Source organism: Strongylocentrotus purpuratus, unplaced genomic scaffold, assembly GCF_000002235.5.
Source record: "Strongylocentrotus purpuratus isolate Spur 01 unplaced genomic scaffold, Spur_5.0 spur5_scaffold_8, whole genome shotgun sequence".
Lineage (NCBI taxonomy): Eukaryota > Metazoa > Echinodermata > Echinoidea > Camarodonta > Strongylocentrotidae > Strongylocentrotus > Strongylocentrotus purpuratus.
This window is the reverse complement of record NW_022145614.1, coordinates 10,404,473-10,419,209: the sequence shown is the minus strand read 5'-3', so window position 1 is coordinate 10,419,209 and position 14,737 is coordinate 10,404,473. Positions and strand designations below refer to the sequence as shown.

At 38.4% G+C, this 14,737-nt stretch overlaps 2 protein-coding genes across 3 annotated transcripts; one reads left to right on the top strand and one right to left on the bottom strand.

The window, feature by feature from the left end:
• Positions 1-251: 251 nt before the first annotated feature.
• On the bottom strand, positions 252-6,020 carry LOC582083. Of its 2 annotated transcripts, none has more exons than XM_030975715.1 (3): positions 5,513-6,020; positions 4,963-5,066; positions 252-2,324 (listed from the first exon to the last, which is right to left on the bottom strand). In XM_030975715.1, exons 1-3 carry the CDS (start codon positions 5,875-5,877, stop codon positions 1,783-1,785), a joined length of 1,011 nt encoding a protein of 336 aa, XP_030831575.1. In that variant the 5' UTR covers positions 5,878-6,020; the 3' UTR covers positions 252-1,782. The 2 variants fall into 2 exon arrangements, with proteins under 2 accessions (XP_030831575.1, XP_011673646.2); XM_011675344.2 differs by lacking the exons at positions 4,963-5,066; positions 5,513-6,020 and adding exons at positions 3,170-3,273; positions 3,720-4,311.
• Positions 6,021-6,266: 246 nt separating this feature from the next.
• LOC588047 (serine/threonine-protein kinase Nek11) lies at positions 6,267-14,731 on the top strand. The gene is made up of 10 exons (XM_030975609.1): positions 6,267-6,466; positions 7,015-7,093; positions 7,559-7,869; positions 8,438-8,543; positions 9,250-9,421; positions 10,427-10,513; positions 11,443-11,978; positions 12,246-12,312; positions 12,682-12,763; positions 13,599-14,731. Exons 1-10 carry the CDS (start codon positions 6,267-6,269, stop codon positions 13,804-13,806), a joined length of 1,848 nt encoding a protein of 615 aa, XP_030831469.1. The 3' UTR covers positions 13,807-14,731.
• Positions 14,732-14,737: the final 6 nt, after the last annotated feature.

The following is a 14,737-nucleotide window of genomic DNA, read 5'->3' as shown; positions in this document are numbered from 1 at the left end:
TTACTACACAACTTGAACCATCCTTCGGTATCCCATCACAAATATAGCACCCCCCACACTTATACTGAAAACTTCACCCTCTCTCTCTCTCTGGCTGTATGTCTGCCCCCCCCTCTCTCTCTCTCTCTCTCTCTCTCTCTCTCTCTATATATATATATATATACAGTGCATACACACACACACAAACAATCCAATAAATTAATTTACATTAAAACACAATTTGAACAGGTGTCAAGATAGATAAGCCAAAATTTCCATATTCAATCAATATTTTTAATCATCTTTTAACTACATGTATCTCAAATACATTGCAAAATCACAGGAAGTTTTGACAATGGGGTGGGGGGGGGGCAGTAGACGTAATGCATAGTATGAAGTAGATTCATTGTAAGAAAAATAAATTGTATTCATGATGAGGTACACTTTTCTGGCTCTTAAAGGAAATTTCCAGGCAGTTTTGTTTTTGTTTTTTTCATAACAATGATCAAACTCATTCCTTAATACCAAATCTATTAAACTGCCCCAACAGATTTTGAACAAGTATAAGTCTACTGTACTAGCAATACAGAGAATTAATTCATACAATGACTTTCAAATGTTCAATATCATTGTGTACTGTTAGAGGGAGAAAATCCATCATTGATTCATACAAGGCATGGAAACCAGACATAAATCAACTTCCTTGCTACTTGCCTTTGATGATTTGATGATTTAATTATATTTTTAACAATATTTTCCCTCCATTACGTTGATGACAAAAACAAGAATTGCCAGATACCCACATTTGTACAGCATAAAACATAAACTTAAACGTGAATACATTTCAATTACTAATCATGGTATTTACAAAATTGTGAACTACTTAATCTCAATCCTCCGATAGTGCACAATTAGAATATTTTTTCACAATGGAACAAAATACTTACATGTCCAGTTCAAATCTATACCTACAATGGTACAATGTATTTATTTAGCAGTGAATAGAGGCAAAAAACACATTTATCTCCCGACATCTACAAGTATTTTCTTCCCTTACATTAACATATTGAGAAACAACTTTCAGTGTCAAGTCATGATGAAAAAAAAATACATGAAGAACAAATACTTTCCAGAATGACAAAGGGAATGACCATTACTCAACATGTATCAGGAATTTTCAAAATAAAATATTGGTTCCTGTTTATAGAGCACTTGTTATGCTTTATGACACTTCTCTTTACCTGCATGTAGTAATACCTAGCAACAAAATATGTACTGCTCTGGTTAGATGGGTACCCATTTACATGTACATGTACACCTGAGTGAAACATGGTAACAATGGATTCATGTTATGTTTGTCTAAATGACTATGTACCATAAACAATTGAATGTGCAGTGCAGTCAATAAACCACTACTAGACTTGGGCATCAAAAACATTTTGCTGGAAGTATATACATTTACCTCACAAATACTGTAAATGACTATATATTCAAAGTGGTTATAAATTTTTAAGCCTCATCAATCTCTAAAGTTTTCATATAAATCACATGAACAGTAAAATACAACATCATACAAGTGTGACCTTAGTTGTCCCAAACAACTGTGTTTGAACAGAAATTGGTATATTCATATCTTTACCCTGTTTTTGCATGGAAGGATAACTATCATATAGGTATTGGCGTATTGATGTTACAATGCTACAAACTCTTGTCATCACAATATACATGTGCATGTATATTTTACTGCAATGGAGAAGTGAGACAACAGGTTTTCTTCAAATTAGCAAATCAGGAATAATAAACCTACAGATTTCTGACAATAGGAAAATTTGAATTTCTTAGCTTAGTCAGCCTAAGGATCTCCTTATTTTTCATTATCCTTTCCTCAATTACCTTTTTGCAGAAACTAGAGTATGACTTATCATATATTACTGTTTGCTGAGTATCCTGTTTATAAGTATTACATCTCTTCACAACTTTTGTATACCTGTAATAGCACGATTTATGGTACCTTACTTCTATTGCAACAAGATCTTTCCCACGTATGTGTAAAAGCAATTGTTCATCTTGCTTTAATAAAGCGGCCTCTAACAGATGCCCCCCATCTTTTCTTTCACAAAGAATTAATTTTTCTACCTTCCGTTTACCAGAAGACTGTTCGCGGATATACTTAGCTCCTTTGCAGATAATGCAATGGACTGGCAATACATGCGGCTTATCAAAGTCATGGCTGGTAGAGGGTTGATTTTCATGGGATACTCTCGACCGCAGCAGTCTCTTGGGTGCAGGGGCATCCTCACTTGCTGACACTTCCTCTGGATCTTCTGTAGATGTCTTCTCAGCATCTGTGGGTTTAACAAGAAAAAGAGAAGGAAGAAAGGAACAGACAGGGGAAAAAATACTGATTAAAACCAATTTTATCAAAATCATTCTGATTTTCTGAATATATAACTCAATGTGGTGTTGGTGTTGAAAGTGTGGATCAAGCTGCTGAACCAAGCTCCAACACTGACTGTACTTGAGAAATAGCTCAATACTGAGTGATGTCACGCCTTTTATGTGATCCACTCACGATTTCAAGCGAAAAGGCTATACAACGAAAGTGAAATCAGTGAGAAATGGCATTCAAATTTCATCAAACAGGATGTAAAATCTAAAATCGTATTTTCAAATCAAAAGAGAAAATGTTATTAATCTTTAGAAAATAGACACATATATAGCTCTGATGATTTGTAAAACATTTTGACTGTAAATTGGATTTCGCTTAACTTTGCTGTGACGTTATCATTTGGTTCATGATCTTAAGATCACCAACACCAACACCGAACTTCAAATCACAAATTTCCCAATCTCTAGGCGATTTGTGTTGGGGAATAGGGAAATAACAAATAAATCGTCAAAGCGAACCATGATACTCGGTTCAGCAGACAACATTCAACAACATATTTTCCGAGGTCAATTCCAACACCAGCCGCATTTCAAGTTCAGTGTTGTGGCTTTTGACACTGAACTTGAAATCGCCAGTAGATCTAAATGTGTAGATGCAGAACAATTATTGCACAATTGCACCTACCGGTGTCTTCTTTTGCACTGCCTCACACACGCACAGATCAAACACTCTCCTTCTCTTCTTTGTCTTTGTACTGTACTGTTTAAATTATTTTAGCAGCATTTAATCATTGTTTATTACCTCTCTTCTTCTGAAGTCTTGTCAATGCTCTACTGATTGTCGTTACGTTGCAAAAGTGTCGGTAACATTCAGCATGATATCCTCGAAGCCGAGTATGGTGCTCCCTAGTAAAAGAAAATGTGAGAGATGTAGACTAATAAATAATTTCTATTAAAGTTCAATCTGCTAAAATACAAGAACTGCTGGACCTAGTTTAAGTAGTTAGGCCTATGTAAATGGCTTAATTTCTTGACACAAGCAAGAGTCAAGAATTAGACTATTTTATAATTTATCTGTAGACGAAAAAAAGTAGAGGGTCTAGACAGTAGTAGTAGGGACAGGGTCTAGTAGTAGTAGATCTAGACCTAGAAAATCTATCCTGTAATCCAGGACCATAGACATAGTAGATGAGAGGTCTAGATCTAGTCTGTTCTCTACTACTCTAGACCAAATTTGTAATTTCTGCTCTTTTTTCAAGTGCAATTTTTATTTCGGGGAAAATGTGAACACTTTTCATTTCATGCAGGCCTAGATATCTAGATCTATACCAATATATTAGGTGATAACTTACCTGCTTGTTGTCGATGACTGAAGACCGACTTGTCCCACACCTTCACTTTCGTGTACGTGTTCTTGCAACTTCTCTGCAACTTCACTTTCTAAACTCTCTTCCACGATTACCCACTTAGCTGCACACTCCTTACACTTTTGATAGCTTTTATCACTAAATGGTATAATCTTGCTCTGAGTATCGATGACATGTATGGAACAGAAAGCGGATTCACCAGCCTCAGAATTGTCCGTCTCACTGGCATCAAACGACTCAGAAGTCGCCATAGTACACAGTGAAAGTCGCAGTGCACAGTAAAAGTCGCATAGGCGTGCGCATAAAACAAAGAATATGATTGGCCAAAAGCCAGTCACTCCACACATCATGCTATCAGCAACGTATTGTGATTGGTCATTCTTACCGTAGAAAGTGAAAAATTGTCTCAAATTTGTTTTTTGTTTTTTGATATTTTCAGAAAATGTGCAAGTTTTGTTACTGACGAGTTTCAGATGTGACTGTAATAAATATTTTTAAACATGTTGACCAAAATACAGCTAGATACAAATTTGAGGCACGAGATGAAAAGAAAATGCACCTCGGCCCGCGGTCTATGAGTGATGTCACGCCTTTTATGTGATCCACTCACGATTTCAAGCGAAAAGGCTATACAACGAAAGTGAAATCAGTGAGAAATGGCATTCAAATTTCATCAAACAGGATGTAAAATCTAAAATCGTATTTTCAAATCAAAAGAGAAAATGTTATTAATCTTTAGAAAATAGACACATATATAGCTCTGATGATTTGTAAAACATTTTGACTGTAAATTGGATTTCGCTTAACTTTGCTGTGACGTTATCATTTGGTTCATGATCTTAAGATCACCAACACCAACACCGAACTTCAAATCACAAATTTCCCAATCTCTAGGCGATTTGTGTTGGGGAATAGGGAAATAACAAATAAATCGTCAAAGCGAACCATGATACTCGGTTCAGCAGACAACATTCAACAACATATTTTCCGAGGTCAATTCCAACACCAGCCGCATTTCAAGTTCAGTGTTGTGGCTTTTGACACTGAACTTGAAATCGCCAGTAGATCTAAATGTGTAGATGCAGAACAATTATTGCACAATTGCACCTACCGGTGTCTTCTTTTGCACTGCCTCACACACGCACAGATCAAACACTCTCCTTCTCTTCTTTGTCTTTGTACTGTACTGTTTAAATTATTTTAGCAGCATTTAATCATTGTTTATTACCTCTCTTCTTCTGAAGTCTTGTCAATGCTCTACTGATTGTCGTTACGTTGCAAAAGTGTCGGTAACATTCAGCATGATATCCTCGAAGCCGAGTATGGTGCTCCCTAGTAAAAGAAAATGTGAGAGATGTAGACTAATAAATAATTTCTATTAAAGTTCAATCTGCTAAAATACAAGAACTGCTGGACCTAGTTTAAGTAGTTAGGCCTATGTAAATGGCTTAATTTCTTGACACAAGCAAGAGTCAAGAATTAGACTATTTTATAATTTATCTGTAGACGAAAAAAAGTAGAGGGTCTAGACAGTAGTAGTAGGGACAGGGTCTAGTAGTAGTAGATCTAGACCTAGAAAATCTATCCTGTAATCCAGGACCATAGACATAGTAGATGAGAGGTCTAGATCTAGTCTGTTCTCTACTACTCTAGACCAAATTTGTAATTTCTGCTCTTTTTTCAAGTGCAATTTTTATTTCGGGGAAAATGTGAACACTTTTCATTTCATGCAGGCCTAGATATCTAGATCTATACCAATATATTAGGTGATAACTTACCTGCTTGTTGTCGATGACTGAAGACCGACTTGTCCCACACCTTCACTTTCGTGTACGTGTTCTTGCAACTTCTCTGCAACTTCACTTTCTAAACTCTCTTCCACGATTACCCACTTAGCTGCACACTCCTTACACTTTTGATAGCTTTTATCACTAAATGGTATAATCTTGCTCTGAGTATCGATGACATGTATGGAACAGAAAGCGGATTCACCAGCCTCAGAATTGTCCGTCTCACTGGCATCAAACGACTCAGAAGTCGCCATAGTACACAGTGAAAGTCGCAGTGCACAGTAAAAGTCGCATAGGCGTGCGCATAAAACAAAGAATATGATTGGCCAAAAGCCAGTCACTCCACACATCATGCTATCAGCAACGTATTGTGATTGGTCATTCTTACCGTAGAAAGTGAAAAATTGTCTCAAATTTGTTTTTTGTTTTTTGATATTTTCAGAAAATGTGCAAGTTTTGTTACTGACGAGTTTCAGATGTGACTGTAATAAATATTTTAAACATGTTGACCAAAATACAGCTAGATACAAATTTGAGGCACGAGATGAAAAGAAAATGCACCTCGGCCCGCGGTCTATATGAAGGGGCCTTCATTTTCATACACTACAACCAATGAACCAGTTCATTATTATTATTAACTACAGTATTAACTTTCTCAGCCTTCATTTCAAGCACAGAAAATGTAAATGTTTTGGTTTAATGAACACTATAAATTTCCATTGTTAATTATTTTATTAGACAAATGCTTATTGTGTTCTGTGTGTTTTCTCTGTTTTCCTTTTTTTCATACAGGTCAATTGCATGTATTTTATATGAATTGTGTGCCTTACAACACGCCTTTGAAGGGCAGTCCTTGATGGGGGTTATGTACAAGATTGTGGAAGGGAAAACCCCTGAAATACCTAACCAATATGACAAGAACATCCAAGAAATACTTAGTGTGTAAGTACATGGCTTTTAAGATTAATGTGTTCAAACATGTATTGCAAAGGTTTTGTCTCAAGAATATCACATTTTGACATTTTGATACTTGTGCTATAAATAGATAGTTATTCAGTATTGATTTGAGTATGCTGAAAAGGAGGGTTTAAGAGTATAGCGTTTTGGTGCAGATGCCTGATGTACTGTGGCCAGTTGCTTGGCCTGTATGGAGAAATGACCAGTCCTAATTGGCAGAGTGCTATCAAACTTGGCATAGACATTCAGTTCGGTGGTATTCATTCCAAAATGCAAATTGTAGGGTGCAGGCAAGACAATGGATGATGTTTGACTTGTTAATTAGTCTAATTCTGTACTGGCGAAGAGATACATCTATCTTGACTCTATCAATGGGCAGCAGCACCAAGCGTGATCAATAATCTTGATCAAACACACTGCTAAATAATAATGCAACCATTGTCATATTTCAATGTTTCTCCTTTAGTTCCATGTGTCAGATGATGATTAATTTGATACTTAATGATGTTGTGTCTTTGTTTTTGTCATTTTAGAATGCTTAACAGAGATCCTTCCAAAAGACCATCAGCAGCTGAAGTTACCAAGATTGCATTTGTTACAAGACATATAGAGGTAAGTATCTGTTTAATGTTATTATTTCAATGTGTTATTCATTTGCTTTACTATGCAGTATATGATATATTTTGAAATGTTGGTCAAGAGTGCAATGGTTTTTGATAGATATCCTGTACTTTAATGTATACATGTACATAGAAATAAAGTTTTATATTGCTCTACCAGACCAGGTATTGATTAGATTATTGTTTTAAAGCCCAACTGTAAAACTTATAGCTACTTGCGCCCCCTATGTAGCAAACAATGCCTAATCGGTGCCTGTTGGTCCCCGATGACCCTCTTTTTCCTGTGTTGAGAGCTTATATGATGAGATAACCACCTGTCAGTGACCTTCCAGGGAGGCCTTATTCCCCCTGGCCAAACTAGTACAGATGGGCTTTAAGTATTATACTTGGAAAAATTGTGCTTGAATAAAGCAAAGTTCTCCTTTTTTGTGTCCCTTATCTCTATTTTAAATAACAGAAAATGAAGAACAGGTTGGCCGAGTACCGCGACCAACAGGAGGAGGACTCCAAGAAGCTAAGCCAAGACACACAGGAGATAGCCCAGATGTACCGGGAGAAGACGCACTATGAGGACCTCCAGAACGAGTCACTACGGATGAAGGAGCAGGAGCAGAAGCAGGGGGAGGAGGAGGAGTATGGAGGAGAAGCAGAGATGACTTATCCGTTGCCCCAGCAAGGGCAGAAAGATCCTTATCAGGGATTGACCCCCAAAGAGAAGATGCTTCGTAGGAAGCAGCAGAAAGCTGATCAAGAAGCAATGAAATTAAGGTAATTAATGAAAAGTGGATTTGCTAATTCTTGTCACTACCATTGCAGCATTTTTATTCCTCCGCAACAAAGTAGCTGGAGGCATTATTTTTTGGGGTTGTCCGTCCCGTTTTCGTGATCGCATTATCTCAAGAACCAATCTATGGATTCCCGCCAAACTTGGGTCATTTCTGAATCTTGCAGAGCCAATGAACTGATTAGATTTTGGCATCAAAGGTCAATGTTGTGCAAAAATATAGCTTGTGATCACGTTATCATTAAACATTACTATCAAACTCAAAACATGTATGTATGTTGCAGAGTTAATGAACTGATAGATTTGGGGGTCACAAGATCCAAGTTCAAAGGTCACAGGGCTCATTATGTATGTAAACATAATCACTATATTCTGAGAACCTATTCATGGATTAAAATCAAACTTGATTTCTAAAAATTGCTTTTGTTTTGGTTTGTAAAATCACCCTATGGCGGAGGCATAATGTTTTACTAAAAAAATTTTCACTGCTAAATTCCTGCAAGCATCTTTGTTCATTCTTACTTTAACCATTGGAACTCTTCTTTTCTTCAGCATGCATGCAAGGAATAACTTACATCAGAACCTGATACGCAAAGACATAATAAGAGAGACGTTGGGTACACAGAAAAGACCAGCTTGGCAAGGAGGAAGGGGAGAGGTGAGACTGCAGTTTCCTTTTCAAGGAAAACATCTTCCTATTTTTAAGAAAAACTTCTATTCTTTGTTGATATGTTAAATATTGCGTGAACATGTGCTTGTTATTTTTTTATTATTAAAAAAAAAAAAGATTTAAACAAAAAATGCCTACTGTTTAATTGCTTCCATTGTTTGCATTTGAAGAATCAAATTCCGAGGAGGCGGAGATCTGGGCTTCATAGCGACAACATGTAAAATATATGCATGGGAATTATTTGTTCTGGCCATGTATAATAATGATGTTGATAATGTGGTCATAGTTACTGTTGGTAGCCTTATCATTATTAATGCTTTTCTTCCCGAGGGCCTAGCAATCGTATTCCTACACCTGGCTTCAGCCTGGCTACTGTAATTACTGGTATTATTTGGTATCATAACATTTTTGAAAACTAGAGAACATAAAGCCACAAAAGCTGAGGATGGAATCAAATAAATCTATAAGAATGTGTCCTGGCAAACCAGCCCTTTTATGGTTACTAACATAGTTTTGAATACATGTACAGTCAAATCTGTCTATAGCGACCGCCCAAGGGATACACAAAAAGTGGTCTTTGTAGACAGGTGGTCTTTGAAGACAGGTGGTCTTTGAAGACAGGTGGTCTTTGAAGATAGGTTGTCACTAAAGCATATTTGACTGTATCATCCTCCATGTTTGTATGTCATCACAGCCTATGCCTCCATGGGTGCGTGACAACCCTCAGGTGTACATGGATCCAGCATTCAAAGGTTCAATGCCCCCTCAGGCCCCCAACATCAGTGTGTACTACGAGGACGGCACCCCAGCCTACCAGGGTGAAGACGGGTATTGGGAGAGGGAGGATCTCGGTACAGTCAGAGAAGGTATGCACATGTATGCGGTTTTTCTTTTTAAGGATATCTTAAAGCCTATCTTCTCTAGTTTGGATTAGACCTCCCTGCATGGTCACTGGCAGGTGGTTATCTCATCAGATCAGCTCTCAATTAACATAAGAAAAAAGGGACAATGGGGGACCAACGGGTACCGCTTAGGCGTTGTTGGCTGTATAGAGGGTGCAAGTAGCTACAAGTAGTGCAGTCCCACTTAAGATGACTGTAAAGCATACTTTGTACTAATACCATGCCGGGTTTCCATCAATCTTTTCTGGCCAATGATTTTATATTCCTAGATTAAGGCCCAGTCACACATAGGGGATGCATGAGGGACGCACGGCCAGCACATTGGAAATTTGCAATTTTGGCCAGTGCGTCATCATTCGTTACTCGTTCGTCAAGTGCGCTGGACCAACGCCAGACATACGTGGAGCACACAACCTGTATACGCGCAGCGCACTAGCAACACGCTATGCATTCGGTGTCAGCTCGCTAGCTTCTCCCAAATCTTGAAAAAAGTTGGGCTCACTACTTTTCCTGATTTTCAATGCACCGGCCGTGCGTCCCCCATGCGTCCCCTCTGTGTGAACGGGTCTTTAGGAAAGGTTTTGGATACTTGATGCTTTTGTGAGGAAGTGCAGCTTGTCGATTCAAGTTTCCTCTAAATATTATTATCAAGCAGTCATGGTGTCATGATATAAATTCTCCTTTCTTAATAATGAATTGGCTTTCTAAGCATAGAAAAGGCTACGCTAAGATACAGTATGAAAAACTGTGCGAAAAGAAATCTGAATAGCCATGATGTAAAGATAAGAGAATTCTTCGGGAAAAAAAGGAAACAAATTGTTTTTCTTGTTCTTTCCCTTTCAAATTCTATCATTCTGTCATTTTTGAGTAATGATAAATAATCCCTTGTACTCAAATTCAATTTGATTAGTATAAATTTCAGCATAAAACAAAAATTATTATTATTATTATTATTTTCTTATTCTATAGCTCCTGCTAGGACACCATCACCGAGATATGCATCGAGTGACGACAGGCCGATCAAACCAGCGTCATCGCCAAATCAATATGCAGAAGGTAAGAACTGAATCTAGAATTCTTTCAATTATTTTTAAAGATACAGTTGAATTCTGGTCATGCGAGGAGATTGAGAATGAAACTGTCTGCTTTTTGGAACAGGTTGATTATGTAGTAAGTTGGAGGTTGGTATATACTGAGAGGTTTTGGAATCATTAAATGGATGAGAAATTGACTCAATCATGATGAAGAGTACACGTACTGCACATATATGGCAAGACTGTTTGTTTCAAACATTTCATCCTTCATTTTTGTCATGTTCAACCATTTCATCATGCAGTTTTTCATGTTCTGTAAGACTGTCTTTATGCACTGAGTAGATGCTTCAGTGTGCTATATCCTTGGTCATAAGGAAGTGCATCGTTGATAGATATTCAATGCAGAGTCATTGTAGGTTCATATTACAAGGTCTACAAAAAAAGATGTTGTATTGCCCTTTAGGTGCCAAAACATGGGTAGGTCGGTCAGAAATCTTTTTTTTTAATACTTTTTTTTTCTTCTCCCTCTTTGGGCTGATCTTTCTCAGTTTTGAATGCTTTAATACATATTTTTGAATTTTTTAACATTTTTCAAGATTTTGGGGTCGGTCGCAAAGGGCAATACAATATTTTTTTGTTTACACCCAATGAACAGACGGAGAGGTGTTTTTATTTAGTGAATCACATGGCACGGGTTTGGATTCCTGGTGCAGCAAGACATTAATCTACATTTGCCACCCTCCACCCAGGAGAGGTAGGGTTACCAACTATTATTCCTTGAAATGCACTGTGTGCTTGTAATGGTTGCTGGAGCTAAAACCAGGATAATAATATCCAAAGCTCGTTGGAAGCACATAGAGACGTTATATCACAATGTGAATTATGCGTAACGACTTAAAGATTGAATACATTCACATGTATCCTATGTGTCTCTATCTATTGATTATACAGCTGGCAACAACACACTAACACCGACGAAATCAGCAGACCGCCCCATTACCCCTATGAAGAAAATCATCAACCTGGATGACCCCGACATAGCCAATGCAACCCCACCCGGTATCCCACCATCCTCCTCAAACAAGAAGGCCCCTGTCAAGAAACAACCGGTCAAGAAACAACCGGTCAAGAAGCAGCCAGTCAGCAAACAGAACTCTAACCCCAAGGCCGGGACAACTCCATCATCGAAAGCAGCCACCAACGGAAAACCAAAGAGTGCCAGCCCTAAGAAGACGGCCACGCCCTCCGCCGCGCCTCCAAAGAGGACCACCACCAAGTCGGCAGCGGTGGTGCGGTCCCCGCTTCCTCCAGCGGAAGAGGAGCGGAGGACACCCTCCATCAAGAAGATGGAGAGGATGACGTCGATGGACGAGATGAGGAATCAGCTGGAGCAGATCGCAGCCGAGATACCGGACGATGCAGATGCAGCAGAGACGTTCTACTCGCAGCACGAGGACTTTGAGTCGGATTCAGGCTCAGAACCAGAGGTAGGATGAATGTTGAATGTTTTATCATATTCAAGGAAATCCAATCATTTATTGCAGGGAAGTACTTAATGATTCTTTCAAATCAACTTGTGTTGTCCAATATGTCACTGACTACATCAAAAATTTGAGTGAGTATATACCTGATGACTGTACTAAGTTGACTCTCTGAACTTCTTTCCCACTGAAATACATCACCTACTTACAAGATTTGTCAGACTAGGCTTGGTTCACTCTATTATTTCTTTCTTTCTTTTACTCTTATTTCAGGATGGTCAAGATGACTTCTCAGCATTGATGGATTGCATGGAAGATGCGCTGGAAAAAACAACATCAGGTAAGCATTGGAAATATATCTCTTGTCTTTGTCTCTCTCTCTCTTTCTGTCTTTCTTTCTCTCTGTCTATATATATCTCTCTCTCTCTCTCTCTCTCTCTCTCTCTCTCTCTCTCCTCCCTCTCTCCTCATTCCCCCCCCCCCTCTTTTTCTCTCCTCTAATTTTTTTCTCACCTCTCTTTTTTCCTTTCTCTCTCTTCTCCTCTTTGTCTGTATATTGTCTCTTTTTTCGCTCTCTTATATTCCCATTACCCTGATAGCAATCTTGAGTTCTTGTAATGATTGAAAGTAGATGCTCAGAGAACCAAAAAACAATATACAAAATTGTGTGTATATACAAAACTAACTACCATTTTTGTATGCATAACAGATCAAAATGCAACCATCACAGACGACACAGTGGGCTTCTTCTCACCTTCCGTCAGAGCCAAGAAGATACAGAATCTCAGAGCGTATCCTTGACAAAACTTATCACCAGGGGGCGTTTCCCAAAACTTGTCATCAGTGACATATGAAAGATTTTGTTATAAGCTACTGAAATCCTTGCTTCTGATTGGTTACCAGCAGATTTGTCACTGATTTTTGTCATTTGTCATTGAAAAAGGCTTTGTGAAACGCCCTCCAGATCAAACTCCTATATGGCCAAGTCCAAGCTATTTTGCCCATCTGTTACTGACCACATCTAAGATTTTAGTGTTTCTGATCATTGTCCAAATGGAACAGCCATGCGTGAGCTTATATCAGGCCAAATATGAAGGGGAAAATGACACATTTAATGTCACATTACATTCAATCCAATCCAATCCAAAAGATATTTGATATAGCACCTTACATTCACAACTCCAAATTATTGGTAATGTATGAACTCCTTGGCCCTGCCTTACAAAGTGTTGCGATTGATCCAAATCAATTGCATGTCCTCCAATCAATCGCAAGTTTGCAGTCTCCCTTCTCTTATGTAGATAGTTGTGATTGATATCAATCACAAATTAGTTACGATTGATATCAACTTTTTGTAAGACAGGGCCCAGGTCCCGATAACCATTTGCACAGCTTTTAAAATGTAGCACAACTACAAAAGCTGTGTGCTCACATTATTTATTGACCAATCATGAACGTGTGTATGTTGCATTTCCAAATTAATGATTTCTGGAGGTATTTCCAAAGCCTTATCCTGATAGAACTTGAATTTTTTTTTTTAATTGAAGAAAATGTCCAAATTTTTACTACTACTATTATAATGATTTATTTCTCCAAGCAAGTTTCCTTAAACCCGACATCTTACAGTGAATGCGAGAAGAAGTTTGGGAAGGAGTCTTTCAAAACCGCTTATGCCTTCTTGAAGGAAGCCAGGTTTGGTGACATGAAGGAGACCATGGATGACACCATGATCATGCGCAAGCTACGGGATTACGTCAAGAACGTCAGCGATTGCTTCCTCATAGACCAGCTACTCTTCTTAGAAGAGCAAGCGAAGGTATCCTCAGCTTATTAACATGATTAAGTGAACCAATAAACTGCTGGAGTAAGTCAAGAATGTTGCTGGATAAAAAACAGGCTATAGTCAGCGAAGGTATTGTCCACTTATTAACACGATAAGTGAACCAATAAACTGCTGGAGTAAGTCAAGAATGTTGCTGGATAAAAAACAGGCTATAGTCAGCGAAGGTATCGTCCACTTATTAACATGATAAGTGAACCAATAAACTGCTGGAGTATGCCAACTTTGTCGCTAGATAACAACAGGCTATAGTCATCTCTGCATCTTCTCTCGGCCTGTTGATTGTCACACCATTAAGCTGTGGGAATGTCAGTGACTGCTCCTTCGTAGCCCAGCCACCGTTCTCATACTCGTGTCAACGTGAATGAACCAACAAAGTGCTGGATTTAGTCAAGAATGTCACCTAGATCAACAGGCTGGTCTCCTCTGCGTACAGATGTTGGCCTGGTGAGGACTGAACTAAGTATTACTGCAGGACCGTCAGTGGATACTTTCTCAAACATCAGATCCTGGTCCCAGCAGTGCATGCAAGCAGATCATGTCTGCTTGCGAATAGTACTAAACCAGTTGGCCAAATTTTGTCAGGAACTTCATTGAATTGCTTTCTCACAGGCTAGATATGGTTCCTAGAAGGGCTGGCCAAAGACTCTTCTGAATGCTTGTCTTATTTTGTTGATTGGTGAACGGAATATTCCCTATAGCCAAACCTAGGAGAATCATATGACGGACAAATGGGAAGTATTCTCTCATAGTTTTATCAACTGTCTCAGAGTCATGGTACTCAGGCATCGATATGGACATGTAATGATCGATGTAGCTGTTTTGTCTTATGGGTTCTGTACCATCTAAGTCACTTTCATATTCTTCTCTTGCAGGTCTTTGATGATAATCTGAAAGTAGGGATGTGGGCATCTGTTGCAAAAAA